Source organism: Mesoplodon mirus (genome assembly GCF_964341445.2).
Source record: "Mesoplodon mirus genome assembly, chromosome: 6".
In the NCBI taxonomy this organism is placed as follows: domain Eukaryota; kingdom Metazoa; phylum Chordata; class Mammalia; order Artiodactyla; family Ziphiidae; genus Mesoplodon; species Mesoplodon mirus.
Genome location: NC_138982.1, coordinates 133,661,001 through 133,683,839, shown reverse-complemented (window position 1 = coordinate 133,683,839; position 22,839 = coordinate 133,661,001). Strand labels below are relative to the sequence as shown.

Genomic DNA, 22,839 nt, shown 5'->3' with positions numbered 1-22,839 from the left:
AAAGACAGTGCTTATGTGTGTGCATGTGTGGCAGAGGGGAGTCTTTAGATTTGGGGGATAAGATGAAGATGATAAGCCAGAGGGGGAATATTTTAGAATTTAATGAGGCAGAAATTGTTCTAATTCAAGGCTTCTGCAGGTCAAAATCTCCTCCCCCAGGGACGTCCCAGGTGGCCCAGTGGTTAAGAATCCATACGTCCACTGCAGGGGGCGCGGGTTCTATCCCTGGCTGGGGAATTAAGATCCTGCATGCCTCGTGGCATGGCCAAAAAAAAAAAAATCTCCTCCCCCCCATTGAAATTCTGTGAACTCTTCTCTTCTGTATTTACCTTCTCTTTACAGGTGTATTGAAGCAAAGCTGGATTCAACAGGGAAATTAAACAAAGTGACCAACATACCAGTTTCTAATTGCATTCGACTTGTAACTACAATTTGCCAATTGACCCTCCTGGTCCCTGACTTGTCCCAGGGCCCTTGAACTTTGTGGCTAATTAGCTCTTCAAAATTGTGTTCACACATCTTTAGTACAGCAAACCTGTCCCTCAGAGTCTTTCTAAATTCCCCGGTTGAAACAACTTGAGCCTGTGCCACAATGTGTCTTTAGCCTATGTTCATGCTGGGTGACCCTCCAGTTTTCAAGGCAGTGAAAACAGGCTTTGAATTTACCTCTTGCTGCCTCCACTTTAGTACCAGAACTCATTTAAGCATTTGCTGCCTGGCTAAAATGACAAAGAAAACTCTTGCCTGGCAGCTGTCGAATGTTTTGGGCAACAGCTGGCCACTTGTGCATCCAATGGGAAAGTGCATGCATTCATGCTGGGAGACTGCCAATGGAATGGAAATCGGCGAGTGCTCGAAGAATCTGGCTTGGGAGGACTTGTCCAGGGAGAGAGGGATTTAAGAGCTTCTGTATTCCATGAATGTTGTTTATAATTGGAAACCTCTTCAGTGGAGTGGTTCTAACATGGGGAGTTTATTTTGAGCTATTTTTAGGAAATCTTTGGCTGGATCATGCACCATGTTGGGGGTTCTTTCTCTGTCTAGCTAGGGTCTTACCATTTCCCTTGACCTCCTCTGACTTCTGCTTTAAATTTCGGTATTTGGTTAAATATTCTAGGACTGATCGTATGCTAAGACATCTATCTAGAGAAGAAGGAACATGCCTTGCATTTGCCATAAAGACTGCTGGGGTTCTGTGGGAATTTTCCCTGGGGTTGATCATCTGGATTTCTTGCTGTTGGAAGAGTGGGGTGGTTGACAGGGGCTTTTTTTTTTTTTTGCTGTATGCGGGCCTCTCACTGTTGTGGCCTCTCCCATTGCAGAGCACAGGCTCCGGACATGCAGGCTCAGTGGCCATAGCTCACGGGCCCAGCCGCTCCGCGGCATGTGGATCTTCCCAGACTGGGGCACAAACCCGTGTCCCCTGCATCGGCAGGTGGACTCTCAACCACTGCACCACCAGGGAAGCCCGACAGGGGCTTTTAAGTGTGGGGAGAGTCAGGTTTCTCAAGTGTGAAGTGTCCTTGAGATGGAGGTCGGGAGGAGGAGGAACCCTTTGGAAAGATGCACCAGGAATGTTTGCATCACAATGATGCTGTCTTTCTTCTGAGCTATTGGAAGCCGTATCACAGTGGCATGCATCCTGCCGTTTGAGAAGGATGGGCATTTAGGATGCAGCCTTGGAGCACTCTTTCAGTGTGTAAACCTAGTGCCTCTACATCAGTGTATCTGTCTTTGGTTTGTTCTAGAGATTCTGAGACCTATAAACTTGTAATTCTCGTGTGGCACTTAGGCATCTGGAGCCCTGCTGTAGATGACTGTCTCCCACACTCAAGGTGTAGGGGGATGTGGAATCCCGTTGACCATTCAGGTGTTGAGCAATGCCTCTGGCTGGGTGGACATCATTTCCCACGATGCTGGAGCAAGGGTTTCTGGGTATTTGGCACATCCCAAGCTTCATGACCAAATAGAGGCCGGAGCTGGGCAGCCACCGTCTGTTTCTGGACAGGCTGGGTCCAATATCAGTGGGAGGATGTGTACCACTTAGCCTGCTTAACCACCGTGGAAACAAGGTGGAGCTGGCTTGGATCACAGATCGGGAGCATTCTCCAGTGGTTACGCTCCCAAAGTGTGCCAGCTCAGCTGGGGCCATTAGGTCTCTTACCTGGAGTAATCACTTCTTTGCTCGGTTTAATGGTCATCCCAGAGTTGAATACACACAGCCTGGGCCATTGCAAGTTTGCAGTGTCAGTTGGCATGAGCACGTGTTCAAGTCTGACAAAGAGGTGAGTGTCTATTGAGGCCTCAACTCTTAGTTTCGGTAGAGACATCAAGGCATTCTGTAGGAGTTCATGGTTTGTGGGGATGTAGTAGACTGTTAAGAGACATTCCTGTCCAGTGTCTGCCTCTGTTTCCCTCATCTTCTTTTTCATCTTCTCTTTCTCCTTCCGTCCACTTTTGAGTCTGAGCTCTTTGCCGGGAAAGTCAAGGCATATAGATGCACAGTCACTCAGTTGTGCTGGGAAAACCTAGAAGGGGCACTGTTGCAAAACAGAGGGGAAGGCATGGAGTTGACTTTTGAGACAGGATCCAGTCAGGTGCTCCCTGCGGCTGAGCCATGGGGCCATCTTGTCAGAGTGGAAAAGGTCGTTGGAGGCATGGGCTCCAACCTCCAGTCTACCACCTGCCAGACTTGTGACTTTCTGAGCCTCAGCATCTCCATGCATTCACCAGGGGGATGGTTTGGCAAGGTTCCTTCCTGTTCCAGAGCTCTGGGAATTACAAGATGCCTGGAATTAATTTCTCCTTTTTGTTCTGAAGTCTTTCTCTTATGACCTAGAGAGGATACCTGTGTAGCTGATCTTTACCTGTCTTACAGAGGAGCAGCTCATCTTTTTTCATTTTTGAGGCGAGTTTATAGCTGATTTTGTCACTTCCTCCAGAGAAGGACTGAGGCCTGTGAAAATGAATCCAGATGTTGGTGAGAATCACACAAACTCCGCCTCTCCCACCACCCATGGTTATCTTGAATAGTCAGTGATGGCCAGATTTACTTATTAGATCAAAAGGGATATGTATGGTAAATGTCCTTGCCAGAGAGAAATGTGCATTGGTAACAGCACTCTCCTGTTTGTATAGAGGACTTTGACCTACTAGATCTGGGTCCTTGATGACCGTTGGTGGCAGGTAACAGGCAGGACAGCAGATGGCCAAGTGGCAGAACCAACAGTCACAGGGTCTGCGTCTGAGCCGCATCCGTGGTTTCTTTGACACTCTTGAGTCCCTCTACATCCCAGGGACCTAAACTCCATTGCAAATGTCATTGGTCCTTAGAAACTCGCTTAACCACTTCCTGCTACTATGTCCCTTCTTACCTCCTCTTTGTTTTTTCTTCAAAAAAAGTTTTTTAATTAATTAATTAATTTACTTATTTTTGGCTGTGTTAGGTCTTCGTTTCTGTGCAAGGGCTTTCTCTAGTTGTGGCAAGCGGGGGCCACTCTTCATCGCGGTATGCGGGCCTCTCACCGTCGCGGCCTCTCTTGTTGTGGAGCACAGGCTCCAGACCCGTAGGCTCAGTAGTTGTGGCTCACGGGCCCAGTTGCTCCGCGGCATGTGGGATCTTCCCAGACCAGGGCTCAAACCCGTGTCCCCTGCATTAGCAGGCAGACTCTCAACCACTGCGCCACCAGGGAAGCCCCTTCTTTTCTTCTTTTAAAATAAACTTTTTATTTTAGAACAGCTTTAGAATTACATAAACATTGCAAAGTTAGTAGAAAGGGTTCCCATATACCACGCACTCAGTTAACCTTGAGCTCTTGGCCGAGGTGGTATTTGCCAGGTTTTTCCACTGTCAAATTTCTACCCTTTGCACACTGTACTCCTTGTTGTGTGTTTCTGTGTTTTTTGAAGGTGTACAGTGTGATGATTTAATATATGTATATACTGTGAAATGATTACCAAAATCAAGTTAATTAACATATCCATCACTCACATAATTACCCCTTCCTTCCTTCCTTCCTTTATCTCTCTCTCTCTTTCTTTCTTTTGTGGTGAGAGCACTTACAATTTACTTTCCTAGCAAATTTCAAGGATACAACATGGTATCATTAACTAGAGTCATCAGGCTGTATATCAGATCCCCAGAACTTATTATAATAACTAAAAGTTTGTAACCTTAACCAACCTTAACCAATGTCTCCCCATTTCCCCGGGCCCTCAGCCTCTGGCAACCACCATTCTACCCTCTGGTTCTGTGAGTTTTACATTTTTACATTCCGCATACAAGTCACTCATACAGCATTTGTCTTTCTGTGTCTCCTTGGCTTGTTTTCATGTCTGGCCCATTTTAAGTTGCTCACTTAAGATCTATTCATGATGCAAGTGAACTCTGAGGGCCCTAACTTAGAATTGACCAGGTGAGATGTGCGGAGACATGGGCACAAGACCTGTCTGGGCCTCGTGCAGGATGCTATTAGTATGTGGCTTGGTTCTTTCTGCCTACCCCGCCATTGCCTCTCATCAAAGATTTGAACGCAGGGCTTCCCTGGCGGTGCAGTGGTTGAGAGTCCGCCTGCCGATGCAGGGGACACGGGTTCGTGCCCCGGTCCGGGAGGATCCCACATGCTGTGGAGCGGCTGGGCCCGTGAGCCATGGCCGCTGAGCCTGTGCGTCCAGAGCCTGTGCTCCGCAACGGGAGAGGCCACAACAGTGAGAGGCCTGCGTACCGCAAAAAAAAAAAAAAAAAAAGATTTGAATGCAAAGCATTGAATTATATGGCAATCGCAATAGCCCGTTCGTTTTAACATTTTCAAACAGTAATTAACTATTTATGAGACTAAAGGCTTAACAAGTGGTTAAGCCCCCAAACCACATATTAATTTGCCATCTCTTCCTATGTCAGACTCACATTCCGATTCTCTCCCTTTGAGTAAAACCAGTCTAATTTCTTACCCATGAGCCTGTCGAGCTGTGCTGTCATTATCTTCCCTTGATGACTACCATTATTTAATCATTGTTTATGGAAATGCCTTTAGCACTTCAGAGCAATTAAGATTCTGATTTAAGAACAGATCTGCCTGTCCCGGAAATGTTCAACATGCGAGCAGGGGCAGTGCTTTGGAAGTTCCAAATGTTTTTAAACTGGGAATGGATACCCGCCACATCTTGGCAGTGCCCCAAGCTGTCACTTGGCCCAGGGGCGGTGAGTAGCTTGCTTCGGGCTCCTAGCATCCCACCTTTGAAAGGGCAAGGTAATCGGAGAGCCTGCATTGGAGCTGTGAGCCCCACAGACTTTTTTTAGCTCAACGTGGAGTGAGAAGCTGCTTGTTTTCAGGAAGCGAAGCTGATTGGAGCCTGAGGACTCTTCCCTGCTCCTGGGCTGTGGGTCCTTGCTGGGTGAGTGGGTGAGGTAGCACATTAGTTATCTTTTTAGTCACCAGATTATAGAATAGACCCCTAACTAGGCCCTTTGTTAAAAAAAAAAAAAGTTATCAGTAAAGACTTCATTATCCCTTGGAACCCCCTACCTCTGGAATAACTCATCAGCCAGCAGAATTTTCTGGAACTCCAGGCAGGCTGATGAGGGTGAGGGTGCCGAGCTCACTCAGCAGGGCAGTGGGAGCATCTCAATAGCTGATTTGCCAATTACCTAATTACCTAAGTCAGATAATTGATAAGTTTTCTGAAATCGTGCTTGCTTTTTAAAAATGTTTCTTGAACATTCCAAATTGTTGACATTCATACCGGGGAAGCTTCGTGGTTTTCCTGAGCTGCTCTCTGCAGGCAAGTTGGGTTTGTGCGGGTCAGGGGAGTGAGGAATAATTGGTCCTGGAGAGGCTGGGAGCAGCGATGCCCTGTGGGTTGCCTGCAGCTACACAGCCCCTGGCTGGACCGACAGGAGCCCCTGGGTTACTTCTCTGCATGACACACGTCTTCTTTTTTCTCCCTTTCGGCTCCCAAGGATGTTAATGCGGGCGAAGGTAGCGAGTTTGCCGACAGTGGGATCGAAGGAGCCACCATCGACACGGACCTCCTGTCCAGGCGATCCAATGCCACCAACTCCAGCTACTCACCCCCCACCGGCCGCGCCTTTGTGGGCAGCGACAGCGGCAGCAGCTCCACCGGGGACGCAGCCCGCCAGGGGGTGTACGAGAATTTCCGACGGGAGCTGGAGATGAGCACCACCAACAGCGAGAGCCTGGAGGAGGCCGGCTCGGCGCACAGCGACGAGCAGAGCAGCGGTACCCTGAGCTCCCCGGGCCAGTCCGACATCCTGCTCACGGCCGCGCAGGGCACAGTGCGTAAGGCCGGAGCCCTGGCAGTCAAGAACTTCCTGGTGCACAAGAAGAACAAGAAGGTGGAGTCGGCCACCCGGAGGAAGTGGAAGCACTACTGGGTGTCCTTGAAAGGTGAGAGGGGGAGCATCCTTCCTGCGGTGCTGGGTACATCCTGTGCTCCGTGGCGCACCTGTGAAAATGATGTTTTTCAATTACATGGAACTTCTATTTCATGCTAATCTCAAAACGTATTTTGTGGTGGTAAGAATACTTAACGTGAGATCTACCTTCTTAGCATAGTTTTGGGTGTACGTTCCGGTATTGTTGACTAAGGCACTCAGTCGTACAGCACACCTAGAATGCAATCATTTTATCGAGCTGAAACTTTATGTCCCTTGATTAGTCACTCCCCATTTTCCTTTTCCACCAGTGTTTTATTTTCTTTACTGTTTCACCGTTAAGCTATTGGAGCCTCTCGTCTAGTTTTCTCATATATACAGCTGGTTCTCCTGACAGTTTGAAAGGCTTGAGTTCCAAAAGAATATTTTTTTGGAATCATTCCAAAACATGTGCCTCCCGAAGTGACTGTTTTGGAGGGAAAAATCACTGGTTTGAATCTTATGAAATTGTCATTTGGGGGGTAAAAAATGATGGAATATTGCTAATTTCATAGGGTTCAACCCAGTGCTTAATGGAATGTCTGAGCCATCTATGTTTGTGAAAAAGTCACTGTTTTATGGTCAGACTTTGAATATTTGAGTATGTGTGTATATATAGAGATACATATCTATATACATGTATATATATCCATATACAATGGTATATCTATATGCAATTGTTTTTCTTTTCATTAGTAAGCATAATACTTTCATGTCTTGCTATTCATTATCACTTTACACACACTTTAGAAGTATGCATATGTATTTTTGCAGGTCTGCATATATCTTGGTAGTGTAGAAATTGTAACATATTTGTGAGCTCTGTGTCTTAAAAAGAAAAACACTTCTCAAGACCGCTTAGAATCTTTTTTTTTTTTTTTGCGATACGCGGGCCTCTCACTGCTGCGGCCTCTCCCGTTGAGGAGCACAGGTTCCGGACGTGCAGGCTCAGCGGCCATGGCTCACGGGCCCAGCCGCTCCGCGGCATGTGGGATCTTCCCGGACCTGGGCACGAACCCGCGTCCCCTGCATCAGCAGGTGGACTCTCAACCACTGTGCCACCAGGGAAGCCCCCGCTTAGAATCTTTGACACAAGCTGGATTTGAAGCAGGGTTAGTACATGGCAGGATAGGTTAGACAGGTTAATAAGCATGAAGGATGGGTCCAGAAGGAAGAAGCCTGGGCTGGTGTGGTGCACCCATGACTCCATCTGATACTGGATTTCACCAACTGTGGCTGGTATAGAACAACCAATCCTAGAGGCACGGAACAGCCTAGAGCTCTGTGCAGTGGTGTAAACCCCCCCAGGGACAAGCAGGGTTTGGGTGGGCCCCATTACTAATGTTGCCAGCTGTTGCTTCAGTACCTGGTGAAACAGAAAGGGAGCATGTTAATTAGACTCTAGGTCTTGCTGCATGTCACTGAGACCCACAATGACAGTGCCTCAAGCAAGACAGAAGTTTATTTCCCTTCCACCTAGCAGAGGTGGGGCATCTAAGAGTGATGGGCTGACTCTTTGCTGTTAAGTCATCCAGAAGCCAGCATTCCTTTTGTCGTTGCTAACTGTCCCTAGAGCATTGTGTTAGTCTGAACGATTAGGATAGCTCACCAGCGGGTCCAGGTTCCAGCAGAAAAACGGGGGAAGTGGAGGGTGTATCCCTCTGCACTGAGGGTACAACCTAGAAGTTGCCTGCATCTCTTCTGCTTCCATTGCATTGGCCAGAAATGAGTCCAGCCTAGCTGCAAGGGAGGCAGGGATGGGCCCAGCTGAGCACTGGGGTTTCTATTACTGGAGAAGAAAGGGGGTTGTGTGTTTTAGGCAACAACCAACTGTCCCATAGAGGAGTCTTTCCTCTTGGCAGCCAGTGCAGGGTAGCTTCCCCTACTGCCAAGGGCCTGTGTGTCTAATGTTGCTGCGTGTTTAGGGTGAGATGCTGTCTTTTCTTCATGTCTAGTTTTTAAGACTTGGTGGGTTATTTCATCTTGTTGCTCCACTTCCAAGGATGTCTTAGGAAGAGTCAGGTTCTTTCTCATGTCCTTTTCTCTTTCGGAAAGTCTACCTTAGTGGTTTCAAAGTTTGAATAGATGTGGAATTCTGGCAGCCATGGTATCTTCTGTGGAAAATCACAGGAATTACTGCTATTAAACTTTAAATTTTATTTTCTATGCTAAATCAAATACCATAATATAGTCTGTATAAAGTGTGTATGACATTTTGAACACACATGTGAAATACGAACATTGAATTTGAGCACACTCTATCAGTTTACACCTACGCACAGCACACTTTGCTTTTAGTTTTCCATTGTGAATTGGGAAAAGTGTTTTTCTTTTTTTTTGCGGTACGCGGGCCTCTCACTGTTGTGGCCTCTCCTGTTGCGAAGCACAGGCTCCGGACGCGCAGGCTCAGCGGCCATGGCTCACGGGCCTAGCCGCTCTGCGGCATGTGGGATCTTCCCGGACCAGGGCACGAACCCGTGTCCCCTGCATCGGCAGGCGGACTCTCAACCACTGCGCCACCAGGGAAGCCTGGGAAAAGTGTACTTGATGTCATGGTTCTGCTTGTGAAACACAGATGTTCGTTCTGTGGGAGCATTTTGGAGAACTGCTACTGTTCTTTCTCACGCGGAGCCTGCCTTGGCTTAATTTAGAGGCACTACAAGGTCGTGTCTGAGGGGCCCTGCTCTCTGCTCCTCCCCTAAATGTCCACACCACTGGACGCTGCAGCCTCTGTTCCCTTTAGCAGCCCACCTTATTGTTCATTTTGTTAACTAATGCTGAGTTTTTTTTGTTTTTTTTTTTTGTACGTGGGCTTCTCACTGCTGTGGCCTCTCCCATTGCGGAGCACAGCCTCCGGACGCGCAGGCCCAGCAGCCATGGCCCACGGGCCCAGCCGCTCCACGGCACGCGGGACCCTCCCAGACCGGGACACGAACCCGCGTCCCCTGCCTCGGCAGGCGGACTCTCAACCACTGCGCCACCAGGGAAGCCCCAATGCTGGGTTTTTAACAACATGATTAGAAGACCACCGGCAGTCATGGTCACCTGAGATGCTTCCTGGGTTATATCCATACCTGCCAAATCTCACAGTTTGGAGGTGGGGCCCTGTATTAGTCCCTGTACTGGAGCTGCTATAACAGAGTACCACAGACTGGGTGGCTTAAACAAAAGAACTTTATTTTCTCACAGTCTTGGACCCTAGAAGTCTCAGATCAAGGTGTCATCAGGTTTGGTGTTTTCTGAGGCCTTGCTCCTGGGCTTGCAAATGGCCATCTTCTTCTAGTATCTTCACGTCCTCCCTCTGTACCTGTCTATGTCCAAATCCCCTCTTGTTTTTTTTTTTTTTTTTTTTGCGGTACGCTGGCCTCTCACTGTTGTGGCCTCTCCCGTTGTGGAGCACAGGCTCCAGACACGCAGGCTCAGCGGCCATGGCTCACGGGCCTAGCCGCTCTGCGGCATGTGGGATCTTCCTGGACCGGGGCACGAACCCACGTCCCCTGCATCAGCAGGTGGACTCTCAACCACTGCGCCACCAGGGAAGCCCCCAAATCCCTTCTTCTTATAAGGACAGCAGTCATATTGGATTAGGGCCCACCCTTATGACCTCGTTTAATTTTCATTACCTCTGTAAAGACCTTATCTCCACATACAGCCATATTCGGAGGCCCTGGGTTAGGACTTCGGCATAGGAACTTGGGGGCATATAATTCAGCCCATGACAGGCCCGGAATTTGTGGTTTAAACAGGCTTCCCAGGTGATTCTTACACTAAATATGAGGATAACACTGTTAGTGGTGTGGAATAAAAATAATTAGGTGGTGGTTTACTTGGGACGTGGAAGCGGGGGCTGTTTTGTTTCTGCTGTTCTTTAGAGAATAAATAAATGATCAAGGGAGGCAAGGTGTGGGTGCTCAGCCCACACACCTCTTAGAGGAGGGAGGCTTCACTTTCTTGGTGACCCAGATCTGAGTGACACAATCTGTCAGGATCCAGGCCCAGAGCACAGAGCTGCCGAGTCCTTTGCTTCTTACTCCTGACAGGTCCCATTATATATTGAGAAACTTGGGGCTTGTCCTTGCCATTCAAAGGCAGGGCTTGCTTCTGACTTGGGCTTGGATATGGAGAAATAAAAAGCAGAGTACCTGGGAACCGTAGGCTAGAAAATTCTCCAAAGTTTCTTTCACTTTTGACAGAATAATTAATTTTACAAAAAAAAAAGGTTTTATTTAGAATTAATCTCTGGAGTGTCTCCATCCACAACTGAAAAGCATACAGATTATGTTCAAGTGAAGATGAAGGTAAATGGACCTGTTACCAGGGACCACGTGGTTCCCAGATTTGCTGCTTCTCATTAGTCTTAAAATTGGAGCATGTAGATAATTGAGTACAAGCTGATTTTTAACCACCCACTGTCACGGGCGATTGTAAACCAACGTTGAAAAATTATGAAAACAGCAATTTGGGAAGACATAAGATGTTCAATGTGTGGATGCCCCGTATCCATTATCTATAGACTTCAGTGTCTGTTCTCAAACTATGGTAAAGCTGTGTTGCTCTTTTTCTTTTACGGATCTGTTCATCATTAGTGTAATATTAGTCCTAAGGATTATTTAGAGCAAGGTTTCTCAACAGAAGGCCTAGTGACATTTTCTGGATAATTCTTTGTCATGAGGCCTGTCCTGGGCATTGTAGGATGTTTAGCAGCATCCCTGTCCGCTACTCACCTCCTTCTGTTCCCCACCCCCAAGTTGTGACAGCCAAAAATGTCTCCCGACTTCACCAAATGTCCCTCATTCAGCAAGACTGCCCCACCTCAGGAACCTCAGATTTGGAGGAAAAGGGCCTCCCCTTTCCATTTCTTTTCTTTTTGTGTCTCTGAATCTATGTTAGCTTAAGACATGGAAAGAGAGGTATAGATGATTCCGAATGTGACCTCTGTGTTCCTGTAAAAACTTGAGATCTTCAAAATAACAGGAATTATAAGAAAAATAGAACACTCCGTAAGTATATAATTAAATTATAGGTAAGCAACTTATTACTACAAAACTTAAAAAAATAGAAAACAAAACCCTACTAAAATTACTCTCATAACAGTCCTAATTTCCAACAAGAAATATCACAGAAAACGTACAGCCTGAAGAAAAAAAAGTGACTGTAACTTGAATGGATTAGAGGAAGAATTGAAACTCCTGAATTATGGAGACAAGGACAATAGTTATAAAACCATGAAATTCAGGAACTCCGTGCAGTAGACGTTTAGGCAGAGCTCACGGTCAGGCTGTACCAAGGCAAACACTGTGAAACGAGTGGGCCTCGCGTGCCAGCGTGCTGCATGCGGCTGTGCTGGGGGACATTGCATCCAGCAGCTGTTACATGCTCCTGTGAAATATTACGGGCTAGGAAAAATCGCCTTTGCACTCATGTGACTTTTCCATTGATCCCCATCATTCTACGTTGTCAGTTATGAATTTGCTTTACAGAAGTTCATACTGCAGGCGCGTAGATGGTACTTGGAAGTCTTTGTGATTCACATAAAGGGTGGCCCTTGTTTGTGGTAAGAAAGGTGCTGAAGACGGGCCAAGTGGCTTATGTTGACGTTAAAGAGTCAGAAAGCTGGGCCCAGGTTTCCCCTGAAATGATGACTTGAGAGCAAGTGCTCAGTGAGTAATTACTAATAAAGTGCTCCTCACGTGTAGGCCATAACGGAGGGTATCTATGGAACCCACCTTGCCACAAATGTAGGAGAGGTTTCTATTGCTCCTGTCTCATTTAGTTTCACAGTATAATTAAGTGTGGACCAGGCCTCTGGCCTCCCCCAGGCCTTCATATGTGTGCCATGCATTTCCTCTTCCAGGAGGGACAAGGACATGGCTGATCTCTAGAAAAACATTTTATAGAAAAGATCTGAGACTGAAAGTCTGTCATTTCTTTCCTTATCCTGAAAGCACCTAAAGCCAGTGTTATATTTTGTTTTCTCCAAGGGCATAATCAAAAACCCCAATAAACTGTGTTCTCTGGTTGCATATCCTATGAGACATATTGGGAGAGACTCCAGTGGGGCAGAACTGGTGCCGGTCCTCCCTCAGCGGTGCTTGCTGTTCAGGCCTGAGGAGCTGAATGTACAGCCACCACTGGCCAGAGGAGCCATCAGACCCCCATATGCCTGTGAGGATATCTGTCACATTCTAAAACAGGAAGTAAGATCTTAAAGAACTTGAGGGCATGAATGGCGAAACTGTAATTTAAGAGTCTTAACACAACATTGTAAATCAACTATACTTCAATTAAAAAAAAAAAAAAAGTCTCTGTCCAAGCCCGTCCAAGACTTAGTACAAGCATAGCCCCATTCTCTTTACTTCCTAGGTTTCACACTCATTTCCAGCCCTTTCCTGGTAACAGGGCACAAGCAACAGTTTCCACTACAGACTTTTTGGTTGCATGAGCCCCAAATACTCACGCAGACCCTCATTCTGTTTCCTCAGGGTGCACGCTCTTTTTCTACGAGGGCGATGGTAGGTCTGGAATAGACCACAACAGCATCCCCAAGCATGCCGTCTGGGTGGAGAACAGCATCGTGCAGGCCGTGCCTGAGCACCCCAAGAAGGACTTCGTCTTCTGCCTCAGCAATTCCCTGGGTGATGCCTTCCTTTTTCAGGTTTGTTGGGCTCCTCCTTTGCAGAGCATTTCAGATCTCTTACCAGATACCTTCGTCTCCTGCCCATGTACCTCACCCTGTTTTCCTTTGAGTGGTGAGTTCTATCTTTTGCACATTATAGGAACAAAAACGATGAATGACAAAATAAATGTCTATACTGAGTTCCAGGAATGATTGAACTCACCCAGAGGCCTCCACAGTGAAGCCTGAGGAGGGGTGTGGGTTGAAGGATTTTTCACTGTAGTCTCGATATCATTTGTGTAGCACTTTAGAGAAGGGATCATGAATTCCTTAATTTAGACATGATTTGTGCTGTCAAAAGTTTTCATCATAATATGTTCTCTTCTAATATTACTCATAAAGTAAAATCATGATATAGCAGAAATGACTAGCTATACCCAGCCAGTTTCTCTTCCTCATCTTTTCAGAACTTCGTACTGAAAGTTCTTGAAGGTTGATGGTTAATTGTATTAAAACATACCAACCTGCTTATCACTTCAGGGTTAACATTTGCTTCTATAGGGAATCCTTTGAGTTTGGTCAGTTGTGATATACTTTTTGTGGTGTTAGTTAGGCTTTCTTCATTTATTCCCATAATACAGGAATTCCTCAAGCCTTTATTCCATGCTTCCTATATGCTATGCATAGTGATATTGAGAATACCAAGAAGATATTTTGATACAGTTTCTACACTTGAAAGTGTTCACATATAATATGGAAGACAGACATTGGAATGAATTGGTCTTTATGATGTGGTAAACCTTGACAGTGAATGGTAAAGGAAGAGTAGGGATGAACTGAGTGAAATTGACAGTGAAGATATTCCATGCCACAGAGAGAGTTGGAATAAAGGCATGGCAGAGAGTAATAGGTTATTTCACCATGTTTCTGGGTTTGTCCCCTATAGTTATTTCCATTTGGGCAATTAAAGTAAGAAATATAAAGTAGTAATTTTTTTTGTGAACAATCAAAAAGCATGTATTTTTTCTTTCTTTCAATCTATGATGTAAAACACACATAAGGAGGAGTGCACAAACATGAATTTATTGCTCAATGAAGTGTCACAAAGTAACCACCACTCAGGACAAGAAACAGAAGGTTCTAGCACCCTACAACGTTACATGAATACATGCAGCTTACTGGTTGAATAGAGTGAACATGTATTATATTATCTAAGCCAGAACACTTTTGTTCATCTGGGAATGTCTTCATTTCTCCTCCATGTTTGAAGATAGTTTTGCTGGATATAGAATTCTTGATTGACAGTCTTATTTCAATGCTTTGAAAATGTCACTGTATTGCCATCTGGCCCTCATGGATTCTAATGAGAAATCACCTGTTAATCTTAAGAGGATCCCTTTTATAGATAAGTTGCTTTGTTCTTGCTACTTTGGGGATTTTATATTTGTCTTTAAACAGTTTGATTATGATATGTTTAAATATTGATTTCTTTCAGTTTATTATACCTGGAATTTTTTGAGTTTCTTGGATGTACTGATGTATATACGTGTTTGAATCACATTTGGAAAGTTTTCAGCTGTTATTTTTTCAAATAATCTTCCTGCTCATGTCTCTTCTCTCTTCTCCTTCTGGGACACCTATTATGTTTAAGTTAGTATGCTTGATTGTGTCTCATAGATCTCTGAGACTCTGTTCATCTTTCTGTATTCTTTTTTTGTTTTGCTGCTTAGACTGGATAGACTCAGTTGACCTACTTCAAGTTCACTGATTCTTTTTTTTTTTGCCAGTTCAAATCTGCTCTTGAGCCCCTCTGTTGAATTTTTCACTTCATTTATTCTACATTTTAACTTTAGAATTTGTATTTGGTTCTTTTTAAAAGAGAATAATTTTTATTTCACTACTGATATTCTCTAATGATTGGAGAGATTACTTTAAGTGCCCAGAAGTAATAAATCTCTTACTCTTTCCCAAGGACCTCTGTATGTACCTCTTCAACACTTAGGCAGTTAGTTTACAGCTCTGCCGTAGTCTTCACCTCTGTTTGCAGAGAGCCTCGAGATCAGCCTGAGGGGTGAGCACAGGGCCTTCTCAGGGTTTTCTGAGCATGTGTACAGTTCTGTGCATGTATGTGACCTTCTAAATTCTGAGGACTATGGATATCTTACTCCCCAGCTTTTCCTAAAGTTTCTCAGTCAACTCTGTTTTGCCCCAGCTGTTACCACAACCTCAGGCAACTGTGATATTAAACAGTTGTCACTGATTGCTTTTTACAAACCGACCTGGAGTAAAGGGCTGTGTACATGAATGAGTTCTGAGTCGAGTCAAATAGCTACAAGCCCTGTGAATGGGGATTTCTTATGCAGTATTAAACAGGTCAGATAATGACTTTTCTGAGAATGGTGTTTTGGGGGAGCTCCAAACCCATTCTGCCCCCTTCAGTGGCTGTTTGACTGCTGGTTTTCACATGAATGTGGAGATAGAGAGATGACGAGAATAGTGCAGTAAGATACCCTTATACTTAATATTGTTACTGAGATTCAGCCTTTTTTTTTTTCAATAAATGCACCTCAATTAAGTCGCAAGACTTAATTTCCAGAGTTCTGAAAAAGTCCATCTTGACAATTTTTGCCAGTGTTGTTATTGCTTTTATGGAGGATCATCTTTTTGAGGTTCTTATTCTCCCATTGCTTCTGATGGACTCATGAGGACACTTTAGAGACTAGACAATTTTAAGAGTTATAGCGGCACTATTAACAGTTACGCCAGGATCATAGGCATAAGTTTCAATAGTCCTAGGCTAACTGAGATGTATGACCACCTTTCCATATGTGCATTTGAGTTGACCCCAGTTTGTAGGGATCCTGAGCAGTATTGCTATGAGTATTCATTCTTCTATCTATGTTCAGGATACATTTGTCCACATTTCTTTTGGTACATACCTAGGACTGCCATTGCTGGGTCATGGGATATATGCACACATTCAAGTCTCCTAGATACTGTCAGTTTCCAAAATTATTGAAATAATTTATGCTCCCATCAGCAGCCTAGGAGAATTCCAGTTCTTCCTCATCCTTGTCCACACATGTTATTGTCAGATCTTTTTTTAAAAACTATTAGTATGAAGTTGAGCACATTTTTATGGGTTTAATGACTATTTCAATATCATCTTTTGTGAAGTTTCTATTTCAGTCTCCTGCCTCTTTTTCCATTTAGTCGTCTTTCTTCTCTTGATGATTCATAGCAGTTTTTTACATAATTTGTATATCATCTCTTTGTTGACTATATGCATTGCAGATATCCTTTTCCATTAGGTGGCTAGCCTTCTACTCTCTTAAAGTTATTCTTTGTTATACCAAAACTTTTAGATTTTAATGTAGTCTCGTTTCTCAAGTCTTCCCTAATGGGTAGTGCTTTGTGTATCCTATTAAAAAAATCTACATGCTCTGTTTCCTGAAAATATTCTTCTACATAACTTATAAACCATTGTGTTTCCAAATCTAGCATAGCTTTTTATTAATTAATGGGATATCTTGCAAATGAGGAAATGCCTAACTACTTTAACAATAACAACAATAATAACATTATTATGATACCAGCAGTTATCTTTGACTGCACCCTTATTGTGTGCCACTGCCTTGAAAGTGTTTTACAATGTGAATCCACTTAATTCTTCCAGAAATCAGTGAATTAGATTGTGTATCCATATTTTGACTAATTGATGTGGATTGTGTACCGCCTTTTGTGAAGCTAAGGCTTACAGAGGCTAATGATTCGATGTCAAGTCACAGTTACTGAGTGTTGGGGCTGGATTCAAACCAAGCCTCTCTTTCGCCGAAGCCCCTTATTGTCTAAGTATATTATTTATCCCATTACTATTACTACTTACCCTAAGAAGAACATGGGCAAGAATCAGTGATTACAGTAAAAAGTGACTTTTTCTCATTCTTAGAATTAAGCCACTCACTGGGAATATTTCAAAACTAACTTGATTTTGGCCATTGTTGCCTCATTATACAGGTTAGATGATAATCTTATTGATTTCAGGATACTCTCTTTTTTACCTACACACCCATGATGTGAATTCCTTTTGAAAGGACTTTCCTGGCCATAAAATTGCTAATAGAATCTGAATACCCATTAGGTCACATTGAATAAAATTCTTTTGTGGCAACATAGGACCTTATTCATGAAAACCTCTGTGTCCTCTTGTTTTGGTGAAATTTTTATGCTACTTACGTGGGATAGAGCACAAAATGAACCTTTTCAGAGGAAATTACTGCTCTTTAGGGTCCATGAGGGCATTTTCTACCTTCTACTTATTGTAATCCACATGACTCTGGAGGGGCTGAATTTGAAAGGAACCTGTGTGTGTAGGGGGTGAGGCTAAAGCGAGGGAGATCAAGCACGATTATGGAAATAATTTGTAGGTTATTCCAGCCCCGGGGCTCAGTTCAGCGCACATAGTTTCCGGAGCTCGTATGCTTCTGATCTGATGCTGTTATTCAGATTCGCCCATGGAAAGGAGATTCATGTTACCAGCAGAAGTAGAAAAGGGGTTTTGTGTGCCAGATGGGGGTGGGAATGGGCATGAATGTTAGAGCAGCTTATATAGAAGAAGTGCTACCCTGTCTGCAAAGGGAGGCTATAGCTCCTGCATTTAAACTATTTTAATTAGCGTTCTTCCCTCCAACTAGAAGCCAGAAATAGCACCCATCACCTACAAAGTACCGTTTCCTCTTGGCCCTCTCTTCATCCATTATGGGAGGATGTTACAATTCCAAAAAGCTCAGTGACTTTTATGGTAACGTATCCTAATATTAGTTTTAAATTCCTATATTAAATGCCTTGGGAACATAGTTAGCAGGCAGAGTGAGAATGATGCCTGATTGGGTAGAAAATCGTATGCAATTATATATCTAAAGAAGCGTAGAAAATATTATCTCTAAGGGGTCACTGCCTTTCCATAGAATGTTTCTTATCATTAGGAATGTCACTTGTATGAGGCTACGGCATGCATATATATATAAAAATAAATAAATATATATATATATATTGCTGATCCCCAACTCCTAATTTTTATAGCATGCATATTTTAAAAAGACCCTTTTAAAAGAAGAATAGTATTTGTATCTTTATGTTGAGTTGGGGATTGGATGTGGTAATGCAAGTCAGGTATCTGATAGCAAATGCTCAATAAATGTTATATAGTTAGCATTTTAATTATAAGAAAATGAGACTAGTTCCCCAAGTATCTTTACAGAAGTTGAGTGTGGCTTCTGTGTGAAAAGTCTAAGGCTTTGAGTTTTATCATGCTCTGGGGAATTATCTTCAAGTGCCACATCTGGTTGTACGTATCAGACTCGATGAAGGTCATTGGCATATGCCCTGGACAAGGGCAGCCAGATTAAGAAAAAATCTGGAAATCCTCTTTCACAAGGAGCATCACGTGGACTTGGTAGAAAAGACTTTAGAAAGGATTTAGTATCTTGGACTTGAGTAGATTAACATCCAGCCTCCCTCGTAAGGTAGGCACCATCTCTGCAAGGCCCCCCGCAGCTGGTCAGCCTGGACATCTGGACAACTTCCATCCCTGGGAAGCTCCCAGCTCTTTAACCATCTCCTTTGTTAGTTGGCTCCAAGTTCTAGAAAGTTCTTCGCCATGTTGAGATAATACGTCCTTTCCGGTGACTTTTGCCATTTCCCTTTGCTTCCATATTCTCCCCCAGAGTTTAAAGTAAGCCTTTCCTGCTTATTCTTTCTCATAACCTTCTAAATACTTGAAAACAGCTCTCATTTCCCTCCACCATGTCTCCTGTTTAGGTCTCCCTGCTTGCGGTTTCCGAGCCAGTCTCCCAATGATTCAGTTCCTCTCCTTGACGTTCTCTCTCGTGTTCCAGAACCTGACACCCTGTCAGGTTCCACCCTGTGCCGCCTGCATTTTGGTTCCTGTTCCTCTCATTTCCTCCATGATGCTGGTGTCAATTCCTTAATTTATTAGAAACCACAACAAACGGATGACTCATACCCAGCTTGTGGTCTCTCCAGCCCTCAGCATCAAGGTCTTCTCCATCTTATTTTAATAGATTTTTTGAAAAGTCCAAATGCAGAACTTAGATTTACCTCTTTGAAATTTTATCTTTGTGGTTTTCGTCTGTCTAATGAAATCATCTAGGATCTTAATTTGATCTTCCCTGATGTTTATATCCCTCCTAACTTGGAGGTATCTAGAGATATGACAAATTCAATGTTTGGTCTGTATTCTCATTGTTAAGTGTTGACTTGGTCTCTAGCTAAGTCCTGTTTTCTCATCACTGTAGATCATTTCCCTGCCTCTCGCCAGCCACTTAGAAATATTTACCTTTGGTTTTGGCATAAGTTGGTTGTGAAGAAGGGTCACCGATGGCATGTGTGGAACTCCAGGCCAAATTTTTTAATCTCTGTAAAGAATTGGACTCAACCCAGATCATCTTGTCAGCACCATTCTGGTGGCTCAATCTCATGCCATCTGGTGAAAGAAATAGCAGATATGACCCACGAGCCATAGACTCAAGTTCAAGAGCTCCTTAGGGCATCCTATGAATGCCCCATTTGGGATAGAGGATCAGAGAGCTCCCTGAAGGGGAGAAAGTGAATGGGGTCCCTCCTGGACCCAGCCCATTCCCAGTACCAGAGGGGGCCTTTGCAAAGGATGAGGTGCCATTGGCCCTGCTCTAAGGAGAGTATTGTGGGAGAGTATGGATGTTGAAGTGCAAAATGATGCACAGGGCTGGTAATTGTTTGCAGTGCATGCCCTGCTATTAATGTGTTCAGAGGTTTCTCCACATTTGTTAAAAGTACAGTGCACAGGGGCTTCCCTGGTGGCTCAGTGGTTGAGAATCTGCCTGCTAATGCAGGGGACGCAGGTTCGCGCCCTGGTCTGGGAAGATCCCACATGCCGTGGAGCAACTAGGCTCGTGAGCCACAACTACTGAGCCTGTGTGTCTGGAGCCTGTGCTCCACAACAAGAGAGGCCACGATAGTGAGAGGCCCGTGCACCTTGATGAAGAGTGGCCCCCGCTTGCCACAACTAGAGAAAGCCCTCGCACAGAAATGAAGACCCAACACAGCAAAAATAAATAAATTAATTATTAAACTCCTACCCCCAACATCTTCTAAATAAATAAAAAAATAAATAAAAACAAAAAAACCCCTGAGTTCTAGTCCTAGCTCTGCCGCTTACTATCTCAACTTTAAAAAAAAAAGTACAGTGCAGAGATGTAATTGTGGCCGAGTTAGATTTTTGCATATAATTTGTATACTGTTATGTATCATCCAAATAGTGTTACTAACAGTATTCCTCTTCCTTTTTACAATATTTTAAATTTGTATTTAAGTCAATATGAACAGATAGCTTCATTTATTTATTTATTTATTTATGTAATTGAAGTATAGTTGATTTACAGTGTTGTATTTGTTTCAAGTGTACGGCAAAGTGATTCAGTTATATATATACTTTTTTCAGATTCTTTTCCATTATAGTTTATTACAAGATGTCGAATGTAGTTCCCTGTGCTACACAGTAGAACCTGGTTGTTTATCTAATTTATATGTAATAGTTTGTATCTGCTAATCCCAAACTCCTAATTTATCCCCCTACCCCCTGCTGCCTTTCCCCTTTGATAACCATGAGTTTGTTTTCTATGTCTGTGAGTCGGTTTCTGTTTTGAACACATAGTTTTAAATACTTCAATTAACGTTAAAAGAATTAAAGTGAAATTCTCTTCCCATACTTCCTTACCCTCTCTTCCAATCCTCATTCCCTTAAGCAACTGTACTCCACTATTTTAACTGTTTTTTTTTTGTTGTTGTTTTGTTTTGTTTGTTTGCTTTTTCTTGCATTTACCCTCATTTCTCATCAATATGCTTATACTGTTACTGACCAGGATTCTTGGACTCCTTAATCAGTAGAAATTGGTAAGAGGCGAGATGAGAAGTTCTGGCAAGACTTTACTGGGACTGGAGCTGCAACATGAGGGAGAGAAACAAGTAACAGTTTCCCTTGCTCACTCTCTGAAGGGGGGCAAGCTTGACCCTTCAATGGGGTGAGGGTGGGGATGGATTGGTGGGTCGGGCAGGAGGGGTGGTTTGCCCGCCCCCTTGGTGGTGCTATGCACAGGGATCATGCACAGTACCCTGCTTGTGCTCCTGACACCTCAAAAGTGGCAGTTGGGTTTTTGGTCTTTTTGTATCTTATTGTTCATAATTTGCTCCAACTGCACATGTGTATGCAGTTATTTTTAGTCCCTTATAGTTACTTTGTATTCTATTGCTGGTGGAGATGTTTGTCCAGGTGCAAGTAATGCAGCAAAGGGTCCCAGGTCCCAGCCTGCCTCAATACTATGTCTTAACTGACCTTAGACATTAACTACTGATTTTCTGTTATGATAGATGAATATCTAGCTGTATTGTATACACATTCTCCTTTCCTCATTTTCTATATGGTTACATGAAAATTTGGGGTTAAATTGGTAGTCCCTGTTACGCTGTTTTTTTTTTGTTTTTTTTTTGTTTTTTTGCGGTATTCGGGCCTGTCACTGTTGTGGCCTCTCCCATTGTGGAGCACAGGCTCCGACACGCAGGCTCAGCGGCCATGGCTCACGGGCCCAGCCGCTCCGCGGCATGTGGGATCTTCCCGGACCGGGGCACAAACCCATGTCCCCTGCATCGGCAGGTGGACTCTCAACCACTGCGCCACCAGGGAAGCCCTGTTACGCTGTTTTGATGTCACCTTGCTGTATGACCATATAAATAGTATCAGCTGCTGAGCCAAATAGTGTACTATCATTTTATTTCCTTTCTTGAACAACATTTTGTTTTTTGCCCATAGTTAATGATTATCTTTTTTTTTCCTGCTTAATTTGCTTATTTCTGGTTACTTCACAATATTTTCTAAATCTCCAATTCATTAAATAGTTGATTAGTACTGTTTTTTTCCCCTGGAGCCTGCCCTCCCCTGGCCCTTTATCCTCCTGCTTCAATCTTGTCTCTCTCTAGACCTCATGCATAGCAGTCACCGTGTTAACTCATCCATGTGCTCTGGTGTCTGCCTTTTATGCTGGAGGCTTTTCATCACATGTCTGGTGATCCTTAGTTGTCTGACCACATTTAAGTATGAGATACCAAAGAAGTGCTTGGATCTCATCAGTGCACATTGTCATCTACTGGTGGCTATGACAGCATGAACAGATTGGGAGGCCTTTTGTGGAGGGGATCCAGTTGATAATATTTGTTGGCCTTTTCTGGGGGCTACTCAGCTTTGCCATGGCCACTCACTGGGTCAGGTTTCCATGTGTTCCTTTGTTTGCAGTAAACAGTTCCTTTTTGTGTGTCTGGCTTCCTGGAGCCTGGAGCCTCTCTTATTCTTTTTTTTTTTTTTTTTGTGGTACGCGGGCCTCTCACTGTTGTGGCCTGTCCCGCCGCGGAGCACAGGCTCCGGACGCGCAGGCTCAGCGGCCACGGCCCCAGCCGCTCCGCGGCATGTGGGATCCTCCCAGACCGGGGCACGAAACCGCATCCCCTGCATCGGTGGGCGGACTCCCAACCACTGCGCCACCAGGGAAGCCCGCCTCTCTTATTCTTGAAAGAGTTCACCTGGGGTGGGTGAGAGGTGGGAGGTAAGGGTGGGAGTGGTGCCCAGTTACATGACTTTCTCCAGTGGATGAGAGGAGCCCCAGATTACAATTATGGGGTCATATCTGTCATTCTCTTTATAGGTATTAACATTGATGGTTTAATTAAGTCTTGTATAAGT

At 44.2% G+C, this 22,839-nt stretch overlaps 1 protein-coding gene across 1 annotated transcript in view; it reads left to right on the top strand.

The window, feature by feature from the left end:
* Window positions 1-22,839, top strand: part of TIAM1 (TIAM Rac1 associated GEF 1) — a gene marked incomplete at its 5' end in the record, with an annotated part of 515,782 nt that overhangs the window by 388,442 nt on the left and 104,501 nt on the right. Inside the window, 2 exons of the mRNA XM_082624561.1 lie at window positions 5,960-6,407; window positions 12,916-13,088. Coding sequence (XP_082480687.1) covers window positions 5,960-6,407; window positions 12,916-13,088 — 621 coding nt within the window. The remainder of the gene's footprint in view (window positions 1-5,959; window positions 6,408-12,915; window positions 13,089-22,839) is intronic.